At 48.4% G+C, this 23,429-nt stretch overlaps 1 protein-coding gene across 1 annotated transcript in view; it reads left to right on the forward strand.

The window, feature by feature from the left end:
- LOC121834999 (chromodomain-helicase-DNA-binding protein 1-like) overlaps window positions 1–11,827 on the forward strand; it is a 62,831-nt gene extending 51,004 nt beyond the window's left edge. Inside the window, exons 22-32 of the mRNA XM_042288840.1 lie at window positions 303–683; window positions 1,526–1,718; window positions 2,624–2,722; window positions 2,997–3,269; window positions 4,311–4,451; window positions 5,115–5,293; window positions 5,874–6,036; window positions 6,485–6,768; window positions 7,429–7,611; window positions 8,184–8,300; window positions 9,283–11,827. Of these exons, the coding sequence (XP_042144774.1) occupies window positions 303–683; window positions 1,526–1,718; window positions 2,624–2,722; window positions 2,997–3,269; window positions 4,311–4,451; window positions 5,115–5,293; window positions 5,874–6,036; window positions 6,485–6,768; window positions 7,429–7,611; window positions 8,184–8,300; window positions 9,283–9,568 (2,299 nt within the window). The 3' untranslated portion in view covers window positions 9,569–11,827. The remainder of the gene's footprint in view (window positions 1–302; window positions 684–1,525; window positions 1,719–2,623; window positions 2,723–2,996; window positions 3,270–4,310; window positions 4,452–5,114; window positions 5,294–5,873; window positions 6,037–6,484; window positions 6,769–7,428; window positions 7,612–8,183; window positions 8,301–9,282) is intronic.
- The last annotated feature ends 11,602 nt before the right edge of the window (window positions 11,828–23,429 follow it).

Raw genomic sequence — 23,429 nt, forward strand, 5'->3', positions numbered from 1 at the left:
GTCAGTTGGCTGCGAGTTCCTCAGTTGTCTCACCTCCAGAATGAGCTTGTTATCTTCGGTGACATGTGGGCGTCTTGTGAGCTTTGAGCGTGCACGCGGAACCAAAGCACGGCAGGAGGCAGCGAGCGCACGTACGAGGCCCAGCATCCGGAAGAGACGCCCCGTCATTCTCACTCTGCTGGCAACTCTAGTGGCACACATCGAGGAAACCCAGACCCCGCTATTCCCATCCCTTCGGCGATTGTGGTGGCGTCGACGAAACTCGCCAAGCTCAAATTTGTCGCACCCGCTTTCCCTCTCAGGCTGGACGCGGTCGCCCTGGACGCGGAACTTCAGGAGAAGCCGCAGGCGGACCTGAAGCGCCTGGCCCACCTGCTCCACTCCGGCTGCGAGCAGGCGATGAAGGAGAGTCAGGCCGCGCCGCTGCCGGGCGGTGCCGATGCCGGGGACAGCAACGCCGGCGGGACCCCGGCCAGACGCCGGCACCAGCGCACGACGTTCAAGCTGTCCGGGGTGTCGGTGAATGCCAAGTCGGTGCTGAGCAGCTACCAGGAGCTGGCGGTGCTGGACGCGGTGCTGCCGTGCACGGCCGAGGAGAGGCGACACTGGACGCTCGACCTCGCCACCAAGGACCCCCACTTCGACACACCGTGGGGCGTGGCGGAGGACTCGAGTCTGCTCAGGTGAGGGACGACTCGTATGCCGTAGTTTCTCTTTGGACCTCGTTGTTGCTATTATTGTTCTACCTGCTACTCTGCCGGATATGGTAAATGGGGAAGCTTTACAACTTTTAATTGATCAACCATACTTCCTGGTCAACCATACTTCAAATCCACGTTTTGTTTTTTCGGGATTTTTCTTTTACTTATGCGCATATAAGTGTGAGTCCTAGCTATGCAAGATGTGGGACTTGTCGACATTTGTGACAAAGGAAGAATGGCAGAGCACGCGATGGCAGCTTGCCTTTCTGGCGGTCCGAAGACATTTTCCAAGTGCAATGGCATAGGTTCGCGGCTGCAGCAACTCTACGCAGCTGCAGACCTATGCAAAGAAGTGCGACTTGTACGAGGCTATGACTTGCATGCCAACATTTGGTAGCATGTCGGAACGTAGAAGTCGGAACCGTTGCTTTGCTCTGGGGCTTCCTCTTGAATGGCGCCACCCAGAAAATGTGCCAATATAAAAAAAGCGCAAAAGAAAAAAGATAAAATTGAGAAAAAAGCGTGTGCATTTGACGGAAGTCTGGAGGTTGTTTGTTCGGGCCGTGCTAGGAGTATAGCTTGTCCCCGGCATCGTTCCACGTTTGATTGCGTGATGCGACCTGCGGGGGTAGCACGGATCTACTCGAGGAAGACGTTTGTCCGGCGCCCGCGTTCACTCGGCAAGGAGTTTAGCGGTGCGTCGGTTTCTGGCCGCCACTTTCCTTCTCTTCTGTTTTAAGAGTGCGAAACCAGAAACGGTTAGGTGCCATCCATAGCGCTCCTTCCACGTTGAAACAAACTTTCCTCAACGAACGGGCGTGCAGGGGCATCTATGAGCACGGCATGGGCAGCTGGGAGGCGATCAAAATGGACGCGGGCCTGGGCCTGACGGACAAGATCCTTCCAGACGGGGAGCAGCTCAAGCCCCAGACAAAGCACCTGCAGAGCCGGGCGGACTACCTTCTCAAGATGCTGCGCAAGGTGCACGCGCGACAGGTGGCTCTCCAAGAGGGCAAGGTGGGTCCCATGGGCCAGTACGGGCAGTCGCGCGACCGCAGGGTCGATCGGTGGCGGTCTCGTCGGAAGCCGCTGTTACGAGATTTATTCCGTAAACCGGCTTTACCGAAGCGAGAGCCCACTGCACCTTTCATGTTATTGGAAGTCGTGTCCGGTCTCGGGAGTTACTTGAACGAATAGTAACGGGGTGTCTGCTAATCTGGAAAACTGGGGATTGTTGGGGAATTCGGCGAGTCTTGTAAAAGTCGAGAATCTACACCCCAGTTGGGGATCGGGAAAATTTAGCTTTCCTTTTTTGAGCGACTGCAAATGACGTGCATCTGGTGCGACGTGCGTTGCGTGCGACTTGACCAGCGTGCTCGTGGATAAATCGCTGCTCAGAAACTAGAGCCTCGGCGGAACCCGAATTGCCTCCTTTTGAAACGGGTGCGTTGAGACTTCTCTGCTTACGCTCGCTCCAGTACGTTTGCCCGGTGGATTATTTAAAATGGGACATTTATTCGGGGAAAAATATAGAAGAATAGACTCGCAAGATAAGAGGATCTGGTGCCTGGCCACTGCCCTGTCGTCTGTCAGATATGTCGGGTTTTCACGTACAATCTGCACTTCAAACGTGTCCCGTTCCCTTGGGCGTCGGTCGGGAAATTTAGATAAAATAGAAGAGGAAAACCCGAAACAGTTAGAGAATTTGGAAACGTCACTTTGGGAGACTTCCCGAATAAATAAATGAGACGGTCGCCTAAGACATGTTTTTAAATTCTGCGTGAATTGTAAAGTGATGAGTCAAGAAAGAGCAGTTTACTTACTGACCCGGGCTGCTTCGTTGGTGACGTTTTGTGCTGTCGGTAACGATCCGTTCCGCATTACCGTTGCGAGTTGGTGGTAACGGTGCCGTCTCTTGGCAGGAGAAGCCCAAACGCGGCCGAAAGACACGTCCAGAGAAGGTTCACCTCAGCAAGGCCATTGTTGACAACGACGACAGTAACGACAGCGACAATGCCTCGGTGAGTTTGATGCATCCAATCTGTGCTTTGTTGCGCGACAGGTAGCGCTTCTGCAGATCATTCCATCGCGTCTTGACTTACGAGCAGCTTGACCACACAGTTTGAATATGTGCTAGTGACTACTACTAGATCACACGTCTTGGTGGTAGCAAGCGATTAGATGATGTACGTGGGCGACAGTGTTGGAGAACGGGGGAGGACGGTGTCGGCCGCTTCAAGCGTGCAGCACTCGAGCGACTCTGAATGCGCCCATGCGGTCCCGCGTCTGTTGCAGTCGACGAAACTGCCGCGCAAACCCAAGGTGAAGGCGGAGGACGAGACTCACCAGAGCAATGCTGCGGCGGTGATCGACGGAGTCGCCAAGGGGGTCACCCCCGGGGGGCCTAACGTCCCCGAGGCGAAGCCCGGCGCGGAGGGGGGCCCGCCCAAGGCCAAGCGGAAAAAGAAGGACAAGGACAAGGACAAGGCCAAAGACAAAACCAAGGCCAAGGATAAGGAGAAAGACAAGGATAAGGACAAGGAGGAGAAAAAGAAGAAGAAAAAAAAGGTGGGTGCACTGACCGAAGTATCTGACGGCACGACGCTCCGGCTTTTCCGACGTCCTTCTTTTGCCACTTCGGGGCTGGTTAGGGTGCGCGGGGGGGATGGAACGCTAAACGCGCTCGTCGAAGACCCGTTCCGGGCACCGTAGTCACCCCCTGGCGCGAACCGATCTTGCGTCTCTGAGCGGTTGTTTGAGACACGGTGCTTGCTTCGTTGCCGATTGCGGCGCTAATTATACGTTTGATGCTTTGTGTTCAATGCTGCCAATGAAGCTAGTGTGTGCCTGTTTTTTGCGTTGGCGTTTGAATTGCGCGTTCTATCGCGTTAATAGGATATTGGCTGTAGCAATGTATGAGATTGAGTGTATAGGTGAGCTTTGTGGGGCGAGGGAATGAACAGCAGCTGGGCCCGTCAAGTTTAATTTTATGTTTCGTATTATGTGTCTCGCTTGTTTCGAAGTTGGAAGCGACCGGCTAGAGTGATTGCTTCCTTTTGTTGTCACCTTTATAGTGAGTTTACTTGTACATTTGGGACGAGGGTTGCTCGTGCTTTAGTGTGTGAATAACCTCGAAGCCCCTCTAAATCGAGGAATACATTTCATACACTGTAACTATTATCGCGACACTGCTAGCGTACCATTTATGCGAATCATTTTGTTCCCGTTCCTTTTTTTACATTGAGAAATGTGTCATTTATGCCTTTCTACAAAATTTAGGATTAGTTGTCTGATGCCTAGTGTAATGCTCTATATGCCTTGGTAGTTTCGTCTGATTTCGAGTTAATTCCCGAATTCATTTGTTACGGTATTCGATGCTTGGGATAGAAGGATTTCTGAGCAGCGAGCATTTTCTAACGAAAACGGGATGAGCGAGACGCACATGTAGAGAAATGCGCATCTGTATGTGCCGGTTAGTTTTTGGAACTTCGTCGCTACTTCGCAGCAAAGTTTGAGAGCCGGCGGGAAATCGGTTTGGCGGCGTCGGCTCGCTAGAAAGAGTAAAGCCTTGCAGCCGGCCTCATTGTGGCGTTATCTCGGCCATTTCAGCACGAGACCCCCACGGAGGGCGGCGCTGTGAGCAAGACCAAGGGTGCGAGGAAAGACCTTCCGGCGATGCACTACACCGCCAACGCTGCCCCGCAGGTGATAGAACCGACGGGCGACCTCGATCTCCAGCTGTTCAACGAGGTGAGCGGGTCGGAGGTGTCGGCTTGGGCGAGCCGCTTTTACGGCGACGTGAGGGCTCGCGACGGTCTTCAAGTGCATTTTTTGTACGCCTTAGTTCGTTATGTGGCGCGTCGCACAATGTTGCGATTCTCCGACCAAGGTTTGGTGGAGAAATTTCTCCTCTAAATTTAGCGGAAAATCAGTGTCGCACAACGTTAGGAGGTCGTGTGACGTCGCAGTGCGATGTCGTGTCACTTTGTCAAGCGTCATGACGGTGCCACACGAGCACTGTCTTACTCAATTTTGTGGACGTTGCTCGTGTTTGTGTCACAGTATGCTAGTATGTGGACGTTGCTGGTGTTTGTGTCACAGTATGCTAGATTGCCACGCGGCAGTGTAACTGTGCGGCAACATGCGGTTGCACCGCCGGCTCCGCACGATTTCCAAGAACAACTGAGCGAGCGGCGCGTGCTGCACTCCCGTTCATTATTGGACGACGTCCTGCGCAAGCTGTGTGTGCATGCTTCGTGTCCACGCTTACTGTGCACGCCTGGACAACTGCGCCCTCTAGTAACGAGTCAACAAGTGGATTACTACCTACGGCGAGTGTTTTCGCCGCGTCCTAGTTCTATGCTTGTTTCTTTCCGAGTCTCTAGTAACGGCGTCTGTTTTCGCCGGTTCCAGTGCAAGGAGAAGATGCGTCCCGTGAAGCGTGCCTTGAAGCAGCTGGACACCCCGGACTCGTCGCTCAACGACGACGAGCAGGTGAACCACACGCGGCTCTGCCTGCTCAAGATCGGCGAACACATCAACGAATGCTGCGCCGAGTACACGGACCCCGAAAAGAGCAAGCAGTGGCGTTCGTAAGAGCTCTCTCCTTTTCTCCACTTCGTTTGGCTGTCAACGGGTTCATGTTTTTTCTCGTACCCTTACTTGACCGCATCTGTGCCGTACCTTCGGAGGGGGGAACGTGGCCTCGCAATCTCCCAGTTGTTGCGCCAGCTGGAGGGTACGCGGTTGGAAAACTGGTGCCGTAGGTAGAGAAAACCAGCGATAGTTTCTTTTACTTTTTACTCGGATGAGTTTGTTGTTTGAAATTTTCACGCGAAGCTTCCATCACCTTCGGGCGCCTCTGCGGTAAGTCGTAGTGCAATACTTTACTAAACGATTTATGCGGTTACTTTAAAGGCTCCACCTATATTCGGGACACTGCGGTATCTCGAACCTGTATAGCTCATTCCCTCTCTTTGTATACCGTTTGGTTTTGTATAGCTCGTGCCACACTATGTAGCTTGGTCATCTATGGGCTCGCAAACAAAGACACTGTTATTATTATTATTATTATTATAAAATATTATTATAAGGAGGAGGAAGAGGGTAGAATGAACCTGCCGTGCTGTGGAGACGCCCAACAATGTGTGAACCCCCGGCGTTTGGGTGCAGGCACCTGTGGTCCTTTGTGGCCAAGTTCACAGAGCTGGACGCCAAGGCCCTTCACCGGCTCTATCGACACGCCCAGAAGAAGAACGAGGGCGGGGACAAGCCGGACAAGTCCAGAGAGTCGGACAAGAGGGACCACGACAAGCGGCCCAAGTTGCACGACGAGGTAAAAACGCCCATAACTCGTCCAGTTTTTTTACATTTTTTTTTTTTAAGTTCTTGTTTGGTTTAACGTCTGCTCGGTTCTTAGCTTGCGACTGACTCTATACTTCGTTCACCCCTAAGCTGAGACTGCGGTGGAAGCTATGGGCCTGTCGGACCAACCAGCCATCTTCCTTTTGTCGCGGGAGTGTGGTCACGTGGCGAGAGAGTGAAGTATGGCTGGTCCAACTAGGACGTAGCCTCCGCCGCAGTCTCGGCTTGGGGGCAAATGGAGTATAGTTGCTCATGCGAGGAACCTCACCAGTTCAGGAGGAAAACTGACAACCGGTTGGTTATCACACTGTGAACGTGTGATAGCGCACTACAACGTTTTGCCAGTTTGCTACGCGCAAGCTACGTGTCCCGCAGTTGCCTTGGTGAAACGGGCGTTCTCTTGTTTTCCGGTTGCGAAGGGGAGTCAGCAGGGCAACCAACACGGCGGTCTGCCAAACAGTCAGCACCAGCACGGAAGCCAGCACGGCAGCCAGCACAGCAGCCAACACGGGAGTCATGGAAGTCAGCACAGCAGCCAGCACGGCAGCCAGCACGGCGGCCAGCATGGCGGCCAGCACGGCGGCCACGGCGGCCAGCACTTTGGCCAGCATGGATCCAAGAGGCATGCCGAGGACGACCACGGCCGGCCCAGCAAGAGGCTCCACGAGGACAAGGGCAGGGACAGGAGGAACGAAAACTCGAGGTGAGAAAGGATACGTGAGTGGAAAAATCAAATGACGGAAAATTTCGCTCCTCCGTGGTTTACTCGAAAACATTTTGGGGCTAAAACACGAAGGCCACCAAATCCTCTCGTCGTAGGCAATCGTGAGGCACTCGGTTGCGCTCGAGCACAAATGTGTGAACCAGCTCTTTCACAACACTTCCTGTGATGTCATTGCCATTTCAAAAATGCTTGATAGCTCGGCGCTATCGCAGGTTGCATGCCAGAGAAACGCCTCACTTGGCACAAACTTGGCAATCCTAGGCACCTAACTTAGGCCTAATATGGTTTTGCTCTCGGGCATTAATTTATGCCAGTGCACTTCTTTTTTTTACTGGCCATATAAATGCCCAGAGACACTGGATGACGGCCAACCTACCACAAGTGAAGCCTGACTTTGGCGCTTGTTTGGTGAATTGGGGCAAAAGATAGCCAGTCTGTGGCCAAAGAAGGTAAAATTTGACTCTTGGCTTCTAGCTTTTTAAGGCACTAGATTCCCAGACAAAAACAACATTTCGGCCCAAAGATCTTCACTACCCAAGATAGGACGCAGTTGGAGATGCGTTTCGGTCACCGTAGGCACGACGGTCTGCTACGCGTGCGCGACGACCGACCTCTCAGCTCTGGCGCGTCCGGTTTCAGCAACAGTCATGGCAAGGGGATGAGCGGCGGAGGGTCGTATCGGGACCGCGGCAGCAGCAACAGCTACCAGAAGGGTTCTTCGTCGGGCAACAGCTACAACAACCCGCCCCACCGGACGTCGTCGTCCAATGACCACCGCTGGAACCACGAGACGCCCTCTCCCAACTGGGACTACAAGGACAGGTGAGGACGGTCCCTGCACCTTGTCCTTGCGCTTCGTTTTCTCGCAAGTCGGAGCGCAGCCCGTGCCTCAAGCCGACGGGGCCAGTACGGCGGTTCTAAAAGTGTCAGTATCGTGGCGTTCATCATACTTCTGTGCCCGTGGCGTCGCCTGCATTACCAATTGAGCGCGGCAATGGTGCCGCGATCTGTGGCACGTCGTTGTGAAGCGGGGAGGCTTATTGCGTGAGCACTGGTACGCAGCGGCGAAGCTTTGTACGAGAGACGGGGGAACAGCGAATTCATTATTCGTAATTTTCGAGCGTTCGAGAAACTCGAGTAGTTTGAATTATAGAAGTGCACCGGAAATTGAATAGTAAACATTATTTTCAAATTATTCGAAGTTTCATAGATTCGCACACATCCTAGTTTCTACTCTCTGCATTTAGGTTTTTGTGCTTTAGCCTTTGACTGGGCTCTTCCTTGTGGGGAAACGAAGCATGATTTCGCCTCTTGCCATTTTTTCTTTGTGTCATGTTGTTTTGTCGATTAAGGAGCGAAGATAGAAAAAACCTTTGCCTTTCTTCTTTGTCCAGGTACAACAATGACTACAACAAGCACGACGCTTACCGACATTACGGCGGCAGTGGCAGGGGGGACGAGCCGAGGTACAAGAGTGAGAAGGATCCCAGGACACACCAACCTGATAGGAGGTAATTATAATAATAATAATAATAATAATAATAATGATGCTTTACTCAATTTGTGAACCGAACAACCAATAAGTTATAATATGGTGGCACATAAAATGTGCCACCACATTATAACCTACTGGTTGTGATGTCCTCGACTGGTTGTGTTTTGTACTTGCGTGGAAGTAAGGAAAAAAAAAAGAAGTGTACAGTCCTTTTTTTTTACAACGATGGCTGTTGTAATTTGATTGTGATTTGGCAACATCAACAACGTTCACCACTGGAAATGATGTCCGTTGTAGTTGTTGTCGTTATCGATGATGTAGTAGGCATAGCGGGGCACACAACATCCGTCGTCGATGTTGCCAAATCCTCGAAAAAGATTGCTCGCCGCCCGCGGGAATCGAACCTGGGCCCGTCGTGTGCGAAGCAAAGGAGTTAACAAGGAGCTACTCCACGGTGTAGACAACCTGCTTTATACTTAGAGTTTTTGTCATACCCGATGGCCACTGGACGCGCTATCTGGAAAAAGAATAGCCGAGTAACAAATAGCCGTCGTAGAACTGTCGATTCCAAGAGCTCGTGCCGGGAGACGCGCTTTCATACGCCCCGGAACAAAAAACTAACCAAAAGCGTTCGGAAAAAAATGGTGAGGAATCGGTCTTGTTACGAATGCTTGTGTTCACACACCCACTGTGGGGTGTGTGAACAAAGTGGAGCGGTGGACGGCAAAGCCACTTCTGCCCACTGTGGGGAGAACCCTGGCTGTGACTGTACCGTGAATTAACACGGGACTCCTCAATTTTTTTAAAAAGCATGTAGCTAGAGTCGATTTTCTTTCCGTTTTTAGACGTGCAGTGATTGTCAGTAGGAGGGTGATATGGCTTGCCAAGTTGTACTCTTGCAGTGAAACACTGTAAGATGAGAACGATCCGAGAGATTCATATTTCCTCGCAATGTGCACGTCTAAAAGGCACGGTGCTTTTGTCATATTTTTTTTCAGGTACCACGCAGGGACCGGCAGCACGGGCAACTTCTCCTACGGCATCCCGGCTTCGGTTCCGGGAGGCTATGGCGGCTACGGCGCTACGGCGAGCGTGCCGTCTGCTGCCAGTTTACAACCTCCACCACCGGGGGTGTTGGGGGAACACAGTCCTATGGGGCCCTACAGTCCATACCAAGGTCACGGCGATTCGTGGAGGAGGAAAGAACGGAGTAACAGCGGCAGCTATGGCCGCCCTCCCAGCCACTATGACAGGCCCTCGGACGCACCACAAAAGCACGCCTAAAGCGGCTTCGCCAATGATTGGACACGTTGTGCCGATCCGTGCCGATCTGTGCCGTCACCTTGTACAGGAGCGTCTCTGACCCGCGACCGATCTTCTAAGGCACGTGGATCGTGACCGGCTGCCTCGCGGAATGCACGTGTGCCATCACTTGTCGTGAGGTCGAGTGAGCTACTCGTGATCAGTTCTCGTACTCATACTGATCGGAGATGCGTCGCTCGTGAAAGAATCGCATCAGGAGCCCGATCCCTGCGTCACGGCTTCGGGGAAAGTGTTTCGCTTTCGAAACAGACTTTGAATCGCAACTTCGCGAATGGCGTAGTTGTCACTTGGTGAAAATTTTCTGAGGGTGATTGCCTGCGAAACGTGCACCTGTCAATGAACAGGCTCTCTGGAGTGTAGGTGTGCACTAGAGGTTTTATGAGGGTACATTGCTGTCGGAGGTTCAGCACCTGTGATATGGTTGCCTGCTAGGTGAATGCCTTCGGTGATGAGATCGGTATCACTTTTTATGAGAGCGTCCAACTTGTAAAGGATCTATGAAGGCATTTGACGCTCTCACCACAGGTAATTGTGGTCAGGCCCAAGAAAAGTAGGTATACACAATCGAGTATCTTGCTAATAAAAATTGAAGCTAGTAAAATTAGTGCCACACCTAAGGAAAGATTGTGCCACAAAAAAATTTTGTTTCTGAGGAAGCTTCACTAATGGAAGCATTTTACTTGCGAGGTATTTATGTTTCTTCACCAGTTTATTGTGCAAAACACTTTCACTGTATCACTCATGAAAGAGATACACTTGCAGAAGAATCTAGGTTCCGAGACCTTCTCAAAGTCTGAAATTTCTCTCTTCATAATATGTCGCCTCACAGAAATGCTCCATTTTGTTTTGTGTGTGCACCATGCAAGTAACTGTCGTGAGTTGCATCAAAGGAACAGACAAACCCCCTAGTCTTTTAACCGGTCTTTGTGGTGTCTGCATCCAGACAACGGAGACCAAACTGCAGTCTATTTTAATGGAGAAAGGCTATCAAGAAAAGATGCTATCTATTGACCGGTGGCTACGCAGGTGGGAGAACGGCAAGTTACGTTTGTCAGTCCTAGCACCTGTTAGTTGTGAGGGAAAACTGATCTTGTCTTGGTTGCTTGCTCACGAGTTGAAACGTGTTTCTGTGTGTCGTTACCATAACTATAGTTCTGTATCGGACTGTCATGTGCAGACTTGCTGCTGTTGTCACACACGCACGACTTCCCTATATTTCTTAAAACGAAAATCGCCTTCGTGGGGTCGTTCTTCTGAGCAGAAGTGGGGGTCTTGATTTTACCATTGTAAATACTACTACTGACAGAGGATTTGGTCCATGATGCGTTTCCAAGACGTGCTCGAGGTTGGTGTCTTTGTGAAACGATAGCAAGCGGGAGCTTAATATAATCTCAAGTGGCCAAAGACTGTCTCGTGGGTGGTACGCCCTTCGAAAAAGACTCCTCCCTGTTTATCGTTTGCGTACCTGCTGCTTTTTTTTTCTTTCATTTTTTCAACAAAATTACAATATTTGTGGAGGTTTTGTCTTGGGAACTGCCAGAACTGTGCACCACGTTCTGCCACGTGAATTGTGGTGGACTGTGTTCAGCACCTGTTGAACTTAATGGTTCATTGGCACACGTCTAGTGATAGTTCAGTTGTTTCGGAGGCTCTATTACGCCGCACAAGCGGTACTGATAATTCTCGGTTGCCATTGTGTCGGCCGCCGTCTTCAAAGTGATGTGAACATGTTTTAGGTTAAGGTGAATGCTGCTCAGGTATAGTTTGATTGCGTGAACTCTGTCGAATTGTGTACGTCGTTTTGAGCCTTTCGTTGTGGCCAGAAACTTAGAAAAGTGGGCGAACATGTTTTTATGGAATCAAAAGCAAGTGTGATGCTACGAGCGACGGTGTACATAGCTGAGTGCGTGCGTGATTTCGAGTGTTCGGGTCGCAGCGATGCGATTGTGGTGATACGTCGACTGGTGATGAACCCTTCTAGATTTCTCGAGGACCAAGGACTCGTCCCATTTAGGTGTACAGATAGTGTCTATTTAGTAGCTTGTTTTCTTGGACTCTTTTTGTTATAATTTTTTGTACAAAGATGTGACTAAAGTGATCAAAATAGAATTTCATTTCTTACGTTGTGTTGTGCAGAACTACGTTGTACAATAGGAGGTATTGAGTGTACTTATTTTTTTAATAAAGTACAGATCTGTTGTGGGCATTTGCAATGTGAAACAATCTGGTGTCTGATTCCTCTGTGACAGTGACTAGTTGTCGTGTAAACAGTAAAGTCATTCAGAAGAAAGAGGAGAGCAAGGATTGTAAGTTGGAGTTGGGAGGTGCAAACATATTTCTGGTTTTTTGCTGTGGTGTAACGTCACTTGATGCTACGACATCATGTGATACTGTGACGTCTTGTGGTACCGCGATGTCACATGATACTAAACTCTCTAAATTAAGTGGAGAAATTCCCCGCCAACCTTAGCAGAGAAATTGTCCGCTTAGTTTAGCAAAATTGTGAAGACGTGTGGCACAACGTCACAATCTCGCGACTCATGATTCCTGCCTCCAAGCGGCCAAGAAAGATGCTGTGTTTACAATCCACGCTGCAGAGTATTCCCGGCACTTCGCTGCCAGGACAGTAAATTTCCCGGACAACAATAAAAAGTGAGATGAGAACGTGAAACTTGAGGGCGCTTCTCACAATGCACTGATGCCTTGTGGAGAAGCTACACCCTCGAAAATCTTTGTGTTGAGAAAAACACTTCGCCAGAGTGGGAGGGTGCAAAAACATGCGTCAAGACCGCATTTTCACGTGGTGAATGATGTTGATTGGGTCAAAGCTCTGGTGGTGCTTGTCTGCGTAGACGCTGAGCCGCAGCATGCCGAGCCTTTCGTTCGTTTTCATCCAGCCCCGAGAAGTTCGCGTGGCGCCCCCTTACGGCGAACCGGGGTGACGTCACGGCGAGGAGAGAATTTTTCCCCGATTCGCCCCGCTCACCCTGTGGAGGCTGTGACGACGCTAGCTGACGGCGCGCTCGTTTCTATTTTTTTTTTTTTTTTCATGTTTTTCGTAGGAAGTGTAAATGTTTACATGTGCCTTTATTGAGGTATGGCCTGTAGCTACAGGCGAAACTTCAACCAACATTTTAAGCATGGTTGACAGGGCAGGCAACGCATGAATCGCAGCTGGTGTATGAAAATAAAGAAATATGGCCACAATTGCAGGAGCATCACTATAGATTTACATTTTGCACAATAAATGCTGCTGATGGTCTGAATGAATTGGCAGGTTATGTATATTATTTTTTTTGTATCTCTGTTTTTAAACAAGTTCGCCGAAGCAGAAAAGCTGCAGGCTGCTCGAGGAACATCCTAATTAGAGTCTGGGCCATGAAGAGAGAATTATAAGTAAGACAGCCCAAGTGCAGGGGCAAAGTAAAAAAAAAAAACGAACATTTATTCATTGCTCGCATTTGACCTTTGCTGGATTCGGATAGTGTTTCAATGGACTACACGGGTGGTATCTGTGGTCTTGTATATATCAACCCTCAAGTAATGTATAACAAACATAAGCGAAGGTGTCTAGCTCGTTATCAGCCCCTTAAGCCCTGAAACTGAGATTTTACTTAAATCGAATTGTCCTGAAGCTAAAATACCAGAAGCTTTTCTCGCGCAGACTGTCGCCCCTGACAGGTTCCACATTTTCTGCGGCTAGTGCTGCATCTACCACTGGACAGACGTTCGAATGCTTGCTTTTGCTCCTGTTTTCCTCTGATGTCAGACAGTCCAGCTCTAGGGAGTTTGGAGGCTGAGGAAGCTTTTGGGGACAGCTGATCAGCAGTGTCTATTTTAATTGGAAATGACAACTCCGACTAAACGGTGTATTTTCGGAATACCCAAGGGTGGAATAAAGAATGTCAGGAAAAAGTATAAATATTCCATATTACGGCACTATTGCCGTGCATAGTTTGGCAGTTCAATACATGTCATACAGACAACTGGGGGCAATTCGGCCGTATTTGCTGCTACCATACAAACTAATTTCCAGTAATTGTGCAGCTTCTAAGAAATATGCCTCCATGCGTGTATAAACTATATAATTAATTCACGAAGAAGCTACATTTATGTAAAACAACCCTGTTCCACGAGCACTTTCAAGATCATCCGACGCAGGTCCTTTAAAACATCTGCGAACCAGCGCATGCGGAGTGGTAGCGCAGAGTCAGGGTCGCGAGCTAATTTGCCGACCACCCAAAGGCCCATGATATAAATGCCACTTCAAATGACTTGAAAGCGGGATGTAATATCGTCTTAAATCATGAACGTGCAAGGAACAGAATTCCAGCGTCTGAAACACTCGCGCCACCGCTTCACCGACCCCTCGCAAGATTGCCTTGTGTCGTGTGGACGGACGGGGAGGTTCATCGGCGGAATTGCCTCCGCCGATAGCTTTCGGGATTTGTAACCCAATTGTAAAGGTAAAAGGGACAAGCAGGCTTATAAAATGTCCGAAGCACGTCAATATCGGCCTAACTCAACGTCTTGCACACCAGGTAAACGAAGTCCAGCTCCTCAAAGAGCTTGCGGCAGGCAACGCCAAACCAGGAAACCGGTGCTGGGATGCGAGCCGATGCGAGATGGCGGAACGGAGTACTCCCCCTGACGTCACGGTACACCTCACCCAATCCGGGCGCGGCGACCGCAGCGACGCTTGTGTTCGCTCTCGGGGCTGCTTCATGCAACGTTTCATTCATGCCAACTCCAGCTCTTGAGTTACTACCACATCTACTCGTCCCGCAGTCGTGGTCGAGTGGTTAAGGCGATTGACTAGAAATCCATTGGGGTTTCCCTGCGCAAACATTTTTTTTTCATCATTTTTTTTTATTTTATTTTTTGTCCTACACGAGCGCGTGAGCTCACGTGCACGAGCACCAGCAAGATCGATGTGAGCACGGACGCCCGACGGACAAGGCTAGACCCGAAGGAGCTTCTCCCCTAAATTGGATCTTTGCATTGCAAACTGTGGTTAGTCCGTATGGTTTTAGAATAGCGCCCGCTAAAGCTTTGCGAGCGCAAAGAATAGCGTCGTCGCCACTGCGCATGCTCCGAACGCAAACCAGGTTTTGCGCTTTGCGTGCGCAATTTTAGCGCGCGCTATTTCTCGGAAATAGCGTGCGTACGCAAAGAGTCTCCTAGGAGGATTCGTGATGAGAAGTTGGCTGAGTTGGCTCAATCCAAGACGAGCACAGTTAAAAAAAATGGCGGCTTCCACGATTATGTTGGCGGCTGCTTTGGCGGCGTCGTGAGTGCGACGTCGGCGGCATCCTCGGGACTGCAATTTTCAATACGGGACGACATTGTACTCGGTTTGGCAGCGATCACCGGCAACTTGATGCTTGCGACGCGCGAACATTTCACGGCGAAGGAACGATGTGCGAAGGTCAGTACACGAGACCTCTCTTGCCGAGGCGACGCAAGCGGACACGACCGGTCAACCGCTCGCGTCGCGTTCTCATGTTTAAACAAATTAAAATGCTACTCTGGACCAAAAAATAGTTTTTTTTTTCTAAAGTTAAATCATTTCGTGTGTGAAATAAAAATTTTTACTGTATCTTGGTGGCGTCGCAAGCGCCAGATGCTTGGGCTTTTGCGTAGCGCTTGTATTAGCGCACGCGACGCAAGAGAGTTTTAGAATAGCGTTTCTCCGCCGCGACGCAAAAGCTCAAGCAGCTTGCGCTTGCAACGCCACCAAGATACAGTCACAATTTTTATTTCACACACGAAATGCTGTAACTTTAGAAAAAAAAAAGTTTTTTGGTTCAGAGAACTATTTTAGAATTATTTAAACATGAGAATGCGACGCGAGCGGTTGACAAGTCGTGTCCGCTTGCGTCGCCTCGGCAAGAGGTTTCGCAGGTTTCGCCGTACTGACCTTCGCACATCGTACCTTCGCCGAGAAATGTTCGCGCGTCGCAAGCATCAAGTTGCCGGGGGTCGTTGCCAAACCACGTGCAATGTCGTCCCGCATTGAAAATCGCAGTCGCGAGGATGCCGCCGACGTCGCACTCACGACGCCGCCAAAGCAGCCGCCAACATAATCCTGGAAGCCGCCATTTTTTTAACTGTGCTCGTCTTGGCTTTAGCCAACTTCTCATCACGAATCCTCCTTGGAGAAGCGCAAAGACTTTTTGCGTACGCACGCTATTTCCGAGAAATAGCGCACGCTAAAATTGCGCACGCAAAGCGCAAAACCTGGTTTGCGTTCGGAGCATGCGCAGTGGCGACGACGCTATTCTGTCGTCGCCACTGCGCATGCTCCGAACGCAAACCAGGTTTTGCGCTTTGCGTGCGCAATTTTAGCGTGCGCTATTTCCCGGAAATAGCGTGCGTACGCAAAGGGCCTTTGCGCTTCTCCAAGGAGGATTCGTGATGAGCAGTTGGCTAAAGCCAAGACGAGCAGAGTTAAGCAAAAATGGCGGCTTCCACGATTTTGTCGGCGGCTGCTTTGGCGTAGGTTACCTTTCGTGGTAGCTTTTTTGTCACTTGGTAGGGCCCAGAAAACTTTGTGTGTGTTACATGGATGCCTTTCCTAACGATGACAAAGTCGGCCACTGGAATTTCAGGGACTGAACGAAATCTTTTGTCAAAGGTTTTTCTTCATTCTTTTCCTATAGAGCTCTTGCTGTTGACAGGTATTTTCTTCCGTCAGCACTAGATCATCCTTGATGCCAAGTTCAGGGATGGAACTGGGCAAAGCAGGTTTGGAGCAATCTTAGGAGCAGAAAAAACTGCAGTATGGAGCAGGCTGGGAGCAGCAAACACGAGGTCTTGGAGCAAGTTGGGAACAGCATACGGGTTTTAAGAATGTCGAAATAGAGACTAAATGTCACCTGGTTCTCAACACTAAAGGAAATATTGCATGCAAATACCGTAATATCCCAAGTCGTCACCCATCCCCGAGTCATCACCCACTTTACTTTTTGGGCAAATATCGATTTCCAAAAGAAAACACCGAGTGATCGCCCACCCCTACCAATACACCAACGCGAACTCCGCGATCCGCGAACATTCATCCTACCCGAATTACGCGGCCGCAGACTTTACGGTTGGAGGACGTCCCTGACAAAATAAAATGAAGTATGGAAACGCACTTCTCTTTATTTAGGCATTTCCTCCCCGATTTCTGCTGCCCCGAGGTCACAGTACATTTAAGTATACAAAAGTGCCAAAAACGACAGAAACAAAGAAATGTGAATAGAAGTGTGAAGGAGAACTTGGAGAAGAGTGGGAGGGGAGAAAAGTATCCCTGTCGTTTTTGGCGCTTTTATATATATGTGAATATGAACCAACTGGGGCCCAACTTTCTACTTTGTCATAGTAGATGCGTGCGAAAGGAAAGCGATGGAGATAACAAAATGAAAATTTGTTTTGCTTACAAAAGTTTGTTAGGTAAAAAAAAAAAAGTAGGAAAGGTAACATAGGTAGTGACCCATTCAGGGATCGCGATGGCAGCGAACGCCCCATATCCTGGACTGTGAACGCGGTGTAAGGTCAAAGTCTGTCTGCAGCAAAGTAAGGTCACCGTGAACCCGCTCCTTCTCCCAGAACGTCTCGAACGCTGTTGGTAAGGTTGTGTAATGTTTTATACAAAGCCAATGGGTAAATAAAAATTTGCTGTAATGCGGCACGCAAACGTTTGTAGAGCGTCCCATTTCGAGCTCCGCGTTCCTGGTGCCGTCCACGCCACGCAGTAACGCCGCCTCAACCTGTGCTGACAGCATTCCGCGCACAGACGCATGCATGTATGCACCAAACAAGAAAGTTGTGCAAGAGCCTGCTCTTTGCGATTGACAAGGCCCGATGTCAAAGTACTTGCCAACGCGATCGCCGGCTTTCCAGCTTCTCCACCATCGCTCTCCATCGCTTCTTTTGCCCGCTCGCTGCGCCTGGTTAGTTTTTTTTTTATTTTCTTGGAGCGAGTTGACGTCATCAGTTTGAAGCGCGAAAACGGCACTTAGTTTCCCTGATCCCAAAGGAGCGAAGTAAAGCTTATGGATTTCGCCTTCGGTTCCATTGGCTGGCGCGCGTCGACAGGGCTTCCATTTAACGCTGCGCTCGTCAGTTTCCACGACCGCTCACCCCATGGCGCTGCGTGTCCGTCAGCAAGGTCAGCGTGCCCGGGCGAGCACGCGCGCTGACCGGCGATGAAAAGTATGCAGCAGACGACAAAGGGAGCGGACGAGCGGCTTGCATGCTTTCGCATTCACAACTCATAAGAAATGTTTAGGTGGATCTCACGCTTCTTTTTTTTTTTTTTCTGATGAAGAAGACATAGCGGTGTTAGAAATGTGCTATCACGAAACAAACGTTTGCGCTGTATGCCGATCGGCGATATTCATAGCGCGCACGCAAGCAACGGACTTTGCGATAGTCAAACGTTTTTCTCATGAGCATTCTTGCATTTATAACAAGTTTTTGGTTTAATTCATCTATTGTGGAGCCGTGCTAGATATATACCGAAGAATAAGTGTTTCCTTAAAATTTTATAATATTTTTGTGCTTGCCCACAGAGACATGGCCCACCCCGCTTTTTTTTATGAATTTCAGGTGGCAGGGGGGTGGTCGATGACTCAGGACATTACGGTAACTGCATGTGAACATAACGGTAGTTTCAATAAACTTTTAGGTGCAAATATTTTTGACAAAATTGCATGCAAAAATGCACAAACATATGAAGCAAAACTGCACACGACAGTGTGACAAGTGATAATCCCAATTGAAAAGAGGTCAATATAAACGGGTAAAAATAGCTTTCACTGCTCAACATTGATTACAGATCTTCGGATTCGGATCCACTGGCGTCCCATTTTGGCGTGAAATTCCAATGTCAATGTTGTTAACGGAAACTGCAAGACGGCTAATTTTGACGAGGCTCGATCGTTTATAATTTCAGTTCGGGCACACGCTGGCACAATTTTGCTCTTGTTTATACTTTTGTATCAGTGTGGCGCATAAAAAATAATTAGGCACTACAGTGGCGGAATTGGCGCAGCAGTTCCATCCCTGCAAGTTGTACATCTGCCGGCAAATAAGGTGCCAGTTCAAAGGCCGCGTAGTTGGGACTACAGCCTAGCGCTGTAGTATGTGAGCGGTTATGATGGGCTACATTTCCAACCACCGACAAAGTTTGGGTACATGAGTAAGTACTGCTCCAAATCTCGAATCAGTCTTTCTGCGAGGCCATTCGCTTCCGGGTGATATGGGGCAGCAAAGCGCAGCTCGATTCCCCTTGATCTTGCCCATTGCTTCAGTTTTTTCTCCAAAACGCAGGATAATTCTATGAAGCAATCACCTTGGTGTTATTAAACATGTCCCTTCCTAGCATTGAGATGACGCTGCTCTTCTTTTCCTGCTCGGGATGCAGCGATGTGCGTACACTCATCTGTGGCTATAAGAAATGCTTGGGTCCTAGCCACTCCCTCACCCTTCTTTCTTAATTCGGCAAAATCCAGATGGACTATGTACTTCGAATGGGACATCCGAGTGAATTGGCCAAGCCATCTCCTTAAATCGTTGCTTCTGCTCGACTTTGTTCATCTGGCATTCGTGACATGAACGCACATGCTGGTAGATGTTTTGCTTCATTCTAGGCCAGCAGAATCAGTGAGCCAGTTTACTATACATTTTCCAAAATTCATCATGGCCGCCCGATTCTGGACTATCATGGTATAGCCTGAAAATGGAACTTACAGCCGTGACTGGAACTTGAAACTTGCCATTGCTGAAGGTTAGATCTTCGGTTCCCTTCCACAGTCGAGTGTAGGAGACCTTCTCCGTCTCATGCCTCATCTCGGAAATCGACAGACGAGACGATGCATCTGCATCTTTCAGGGGAACTCCTGGCCGATGAAAGACTTCAAACTCAAACTGTTGGGGTTCGTTTATCCACCTAGCTGTTTTTCCTTTCAGTTCAGTCATGCATAAGAGGTACGTTAATGCTTGGTGATCTGTGAAGAGTTTGAAGTTGGGGCCCTCGAGGTATGAGCGAAAGTATTGCACGTCCTTGAGAACAGCTAGGACTTCTTTTTCTGTAGTTGTGTAATTTACTTCAGGCTTAGAAAAAGTATACTAGTGATACCCTATGACGGAGAGCTGTTGATATGTCGATTGGTCGGATTACGCTGATAAAGAACAGCACCTGTACCATAGTGGGGCGCATCTGTATTCAGTTCAAAAGGAAGGTCAACATTGGGTAAAAACAATACAGGATCAGAACAAATCGCTTGCACCAGACACTGGAAGGATTCTTCGCATTGGTTGGACCATTCGAATGGTACATCGTACTGGCTTAGTCGCGTAAATCGCTTTGCAAAAAAAAAAAAAAAAAAGAAAGAAAAAAAAGTTGAGGTTTTTACAAAATGTAGCTTTCTAAAAATACCAAATAGAGCTTTACTCGATCTGCCATTTAGTAGGATCTTTTTTTGCTATCCCTGCTCTGCCTGGTTTCCTCTTTTTTTATGCCCATCATCCAGCTGTCACATTGCAGAGTCTGCTATCGACGATTTTTCGTCAGCACTCTCATTTTTTCATTAGTTTCCAATGAATATGAAACGACACGTACATGAGGCACCAAATGGCGGATTGATGATTCATGATAACCTTTCGGGGCGATGTGGAACCAACCTAGATAAAGTTTGTGCTTGACTTACGTTGTGTCATGTGCGGCTTCCATGGTGTCTTGACTTAAACAGCGCAATTAAGTAGCGTAAGGAAGAGACAATAGGAAGGAAAGAGCGCTGACTCACAACTGAGGTTTTAATAAGGATGTAGTGAAAGAGAAGGAAGGTGTCAAGTGCTGTAATATTATTAAATTAAAGAAGGTTAACCTAGGGGCCATATTAACGGAATGACAATTTGCATTTCTAAGTAACCCAAGTGAATATATCTACGTACAAATATTCAGATGTGATCTACAAAGTTGTCGGTGACTCAACGGTTACAGCCGGAAAGAAAGAAGAAGAACCACGATGTCGACGGTGATCCCAAGGGCGTTGGCTTCCACAGAAATGGAAATTGAGAAGAAGGAAAAAGATAAAGAATCAGGAAGAAAAATAATTTAGGGACTAAAATTCAAAAAATTGGAGCTCTTTCGCCGTCAGAGCAATCGAAGGCGTACTTATGCAGGCTAGGCCCTTATTTGCGATCTTGCAGGCCTCATACACCTCTCTAGTCTTTTGTTCTTTAAAATGTTTAAATTAAAGAAGGTTAACCTTCTTTAATTTAATAATATTACAGCACTTGACACCTTCCTTCTCTTTCACTACATCCTTATTAAAACCTCAGTTGTGAGTCAGCGCTCTTTCCTTCCTATTTTCTCTTCCTTACGCTACTTAATTGCGCTGTTTAAGTCAAGATGTCTATCCAACTCGCCCAGCAACTCATTTTGGCTTCCATGGCGCTGTGTGCCGCTGCCTCGCGGGCACACAGCGCCATGGGGTGGCGATCGTTAAAAATGACGCGCAGCGGCCAATGGGAGCCTTGTCGACGCACGCTAGCCAATGTAACTGAAGCCCATCGGCTTTACGCCGCTCCTTTGGGATCGGGAAAGGTTAGGATTAAGATTTTAATGGCGCAGCGGCAACGGTGGCCATAATGCGCCAAACAAAATGTTTTAAAGATCGAATGAAACAGATGCTAGGCTAGAGAAACTTTTTATAACTGGTGTAGATATCCAGTTTTGTTAATAAAATCAAAAACTCGTCCGAATGGTACTAAGGCATTGTCTCCAAGTAAAAACATAGGATGAAAGGGAAGTGGTTTCTAAAGAGTTCAGGAAAACATGATACGCGCAGTTGATGATAAAACCTACATTCCCATAGAATGTGTAAAACTGTAAGTAATTCTCCACAATGGGCACAAACTGCAACATCTTCGGCACTTAGAAGGTATGTATGTGTCAAACGTGAATGGCCAATTCTCAGGCGGCAAAGCAGAACCTCAAGGTGGCGGTTCTTGTGGAATGAACTTTCCCGGATGCCTATCATGGGTTTTATCACGTGGAGCTTATTATTGGTTTCAGTGTCCCATTCTAGCTGCCAAGTCTTTAAAAGAGATTTCTTTAGAAGTGGTTTAAAGTCCTGGTAGGGCAGGCCAAAAGATACTATTGAGTGTGCGGCAGATGCAGCCAGGCGATCTGCATTCTCATTTCCTGCGATTCCTACGTGACTCGGTACCCAGCAAAATTTGATAGTGCATCCAAGGCGAAGAGCTCTGTTTACTTTAATACGAACATGTTGTGTAAGTGTATTCTTTGTAGAAACTCTGGAAGAAATAGCAGATAAGACACTTTGCGAATCGACAAAAATGACTGCGTTCAATACATTGTTGTCCAGAATATGTTCAATGGCTAATAAAATACCATAGAGCTCTGCGGTGAAGATGCTTGCCATTGAGTCAAGCTGCACAGCTCTTCCAAAGTTACTAGAATAAACTGCACAACCAACGTGACTTGAAGATTTCGACCCGTCGGTATAGTACTCGTTGCAACCTCTAGATATCCTTTCTTGCAAAGAGAGAAATTCTTTCTGAAGAAACTGTGGAGCAACGGTCTTCTTACTGTATTTGGTGAAAGACCAGTCACAACATACGGGTAGCTTGTTCCAAGGGGCAATTCTCTCTATAGATTTTAGCAAGTTAACACCACTTGTGGAAGGGACAGGGAGGTTGAGAGAGCTACAGATACTTTGAACTCGAATGCCTAGGGGGCGCACAATTGTTGGCTTGTTTTCAAACAATTTACAGAACTGAGGGGTGTGTAAAATACTATAAGCAGGATTTTTGGGATCCGAGAGGACTTTGTAATAATAACACAGGCTCAAGTACTGTCGCCGTTTTCCAAGAGACATTTGATGTGTGTCCACATACAAGCTTAATACGGGTGATGTGCGAAATGCCCCAGTGGCAAGCCGGAGCCCAAGGTGATGAACCGGATCCAACATCCTTAGTGTGGAAGGTCCAGCTGAGCCATAAACGATCGCTCCATAATCCAGGCGTGACCGAAGTAAAGCGTTGTACAACCGTAGGAGGCATCGCCTGTCAGACCCCCAAGATACATGTGACAGCACCTTAAGGATGTTAGAGGATTGCTAGCACTTCTGCTTTATTTCCTTTAAATGAGACTTAAATGTAAGCTTTTTATCAAAGATCATGCCCAAAAATTTATGTTCCTGCTTCACCGATATTTCTGTGTTATTCAATTGTAAGATTGGATCCAAAGATAGACCTCGTCGCAGGGAGAAGGGCACACGCACAGTTTTTTCTGGGGAAAATTTAAAACCATTTTCATTTGCCCACTTGCTCATCCTATTTATCGTGAGCTGCAATTGCCGTTCACAACTAGAGAGGTTGCAAGACGAAAAAGATATTTGCACATCGTCCACGTAAAGAGAGTAAGAAACGGATGACGGTATAACTTGAGCCAGACTGTTTATTTTAACTGCAAATAAAGTGGCACTTAAGACTCCGCCCTGGGGGACGCCATTTTCTTGTAAGAAGACACTGGATAAAGTAGAGCCTAATCGTACTTGAAATGTACGTTCACTTAAATAGTTCTGTAAGCAACGGAGCATGCGGCCACGCACTCCAGAGTTGTACAGATCTCGAAGGATACCATACCTCCATGTAGTGTCGTATGCCTTCTCTAAATCAAAAAATACGGACACACAATGCTGCCGGTGAACAAAGGCCTCGCGTATGACGGTCTCAAGTCGGACCAGATGGTCCATAGTCGACCGACCAGCCCGAAAGCCACACTAGTTAGTATCGAAAAAGTTTT

The sequence above is a fragment of the Ixodes scapularis genome, unplaced genomic scaffold (genome assembly GCF_016920785.2).
Source record: "Ixodes scapularis isolate PalLabHiFi unplaced genomic scaffold, ASM1692078v2 PGA_scaffold11__112_contigs__length_91849675, whole genome shotgun sequence".
Taxonomy (NCBI): Eukaryota; Metazoa; Arthropoda; class Arachnida; order Ixodida; family Ixodidae; genus Ixodes; species Ixodes scapularis.